Source organism: Penaeus monodon, chromosome 27, assembly GCF_015228065.2.
Source record: "Penaeus monodon isolate SGIC_2016 chromosome 27, NSTDA_Pmon_1, whole genome shotgun sequence".
Lineage (NCBI taxonomy): Eukaryota > Metazoa > Arthropoda > Malacostraca > Decapoda > Penaeidae > Penaeus > Penaeus monodon.
Window position 1 is genome coordinate 34,883,892 of NC_051412.1, and position 742 is coordinate 34,884,633.

A 742-nucleotide genomic window follows, 5' to 3' on the forward strand; every position below is an offset into this window, starting at 1 on the left:
ATTTTAAATAAGATATGGTAAAGAATAGGTTTTCCGAACCACTGTGAAGGTTACATGATAACCTGATCAGTGCTTGTTCCATGGTTATAAGCCTTTCAGTTCTAATCTGATTGTGGGATATTTTTGACTTCCACAATTCAGAATATCTATTTCTTAAGATTGTTGTTTAAATGTATTTTATTACTTTTCCTACTTCTTATGGTTTTGTATTTATTTATGAACAATGTTTATAACTATTTTGTTTTGCTTTTTTATTTAACAGTATATAGGAAGGAGGATAGATAAATAGATATTAACAAAACTCACTAATAGAAATTTCTAATTCATTACACTTCTAATTATAACCATATAAGTACATCAAACCAATTTATATATCAAACAAATAGTCATTTAATTTATATAAATCATTTAGTATAGAGAGATAACCTACTCTGTGCCTCTCTTTTTACAAAAAAGACAAGTATAGGTAATTAAGCTAATCTCTTGCCCTCTTCCGACAACAGGTATGAGAGTCCTGAGAATATGACAATCACTTGCTCCACGAAAGTGTGCTCCTTCGGCAAGCAGGTGGTCGAGAAAGTGGAGACAGAATACGCCCGCTTTGAGAATGGCCGCTTTGTGTATCGCATCCACCGCTCTCCGATGTGCGAGTACATGATCAATTTCATCCACAAACTGAAACACCTTCCGGAGAAATATATGATGAACAGCGTCTTGGAGAACTTCACCATTTTACAGGTAC

The 742-nt window shown here is 33.7% G+C and overlaps 1 protein-coding gene across 2 annotated transcripts in view; it reads left to right on the plus strand.

Moving 5' to 3' along the window:
- The window catches only part of LOC119590799 (transcriptional enhancer factor TEF-1-like), a gene marked incomplete in the record, with an annotated part of 156,884 nt that overhangs the window by 154,680 nt on the left and 1,462 nt on the right, over positions 1 to 742 (plus strand). For both annotated transcript variants that reach the window (XM_037939524.1, XM_037939525.1), the window contains 1 exon segment: positions 504 to 738. In XM_037939524.1, coding sequence (XP_037795452.1) covers positions 504 to 738 — 235 coding nt within the window.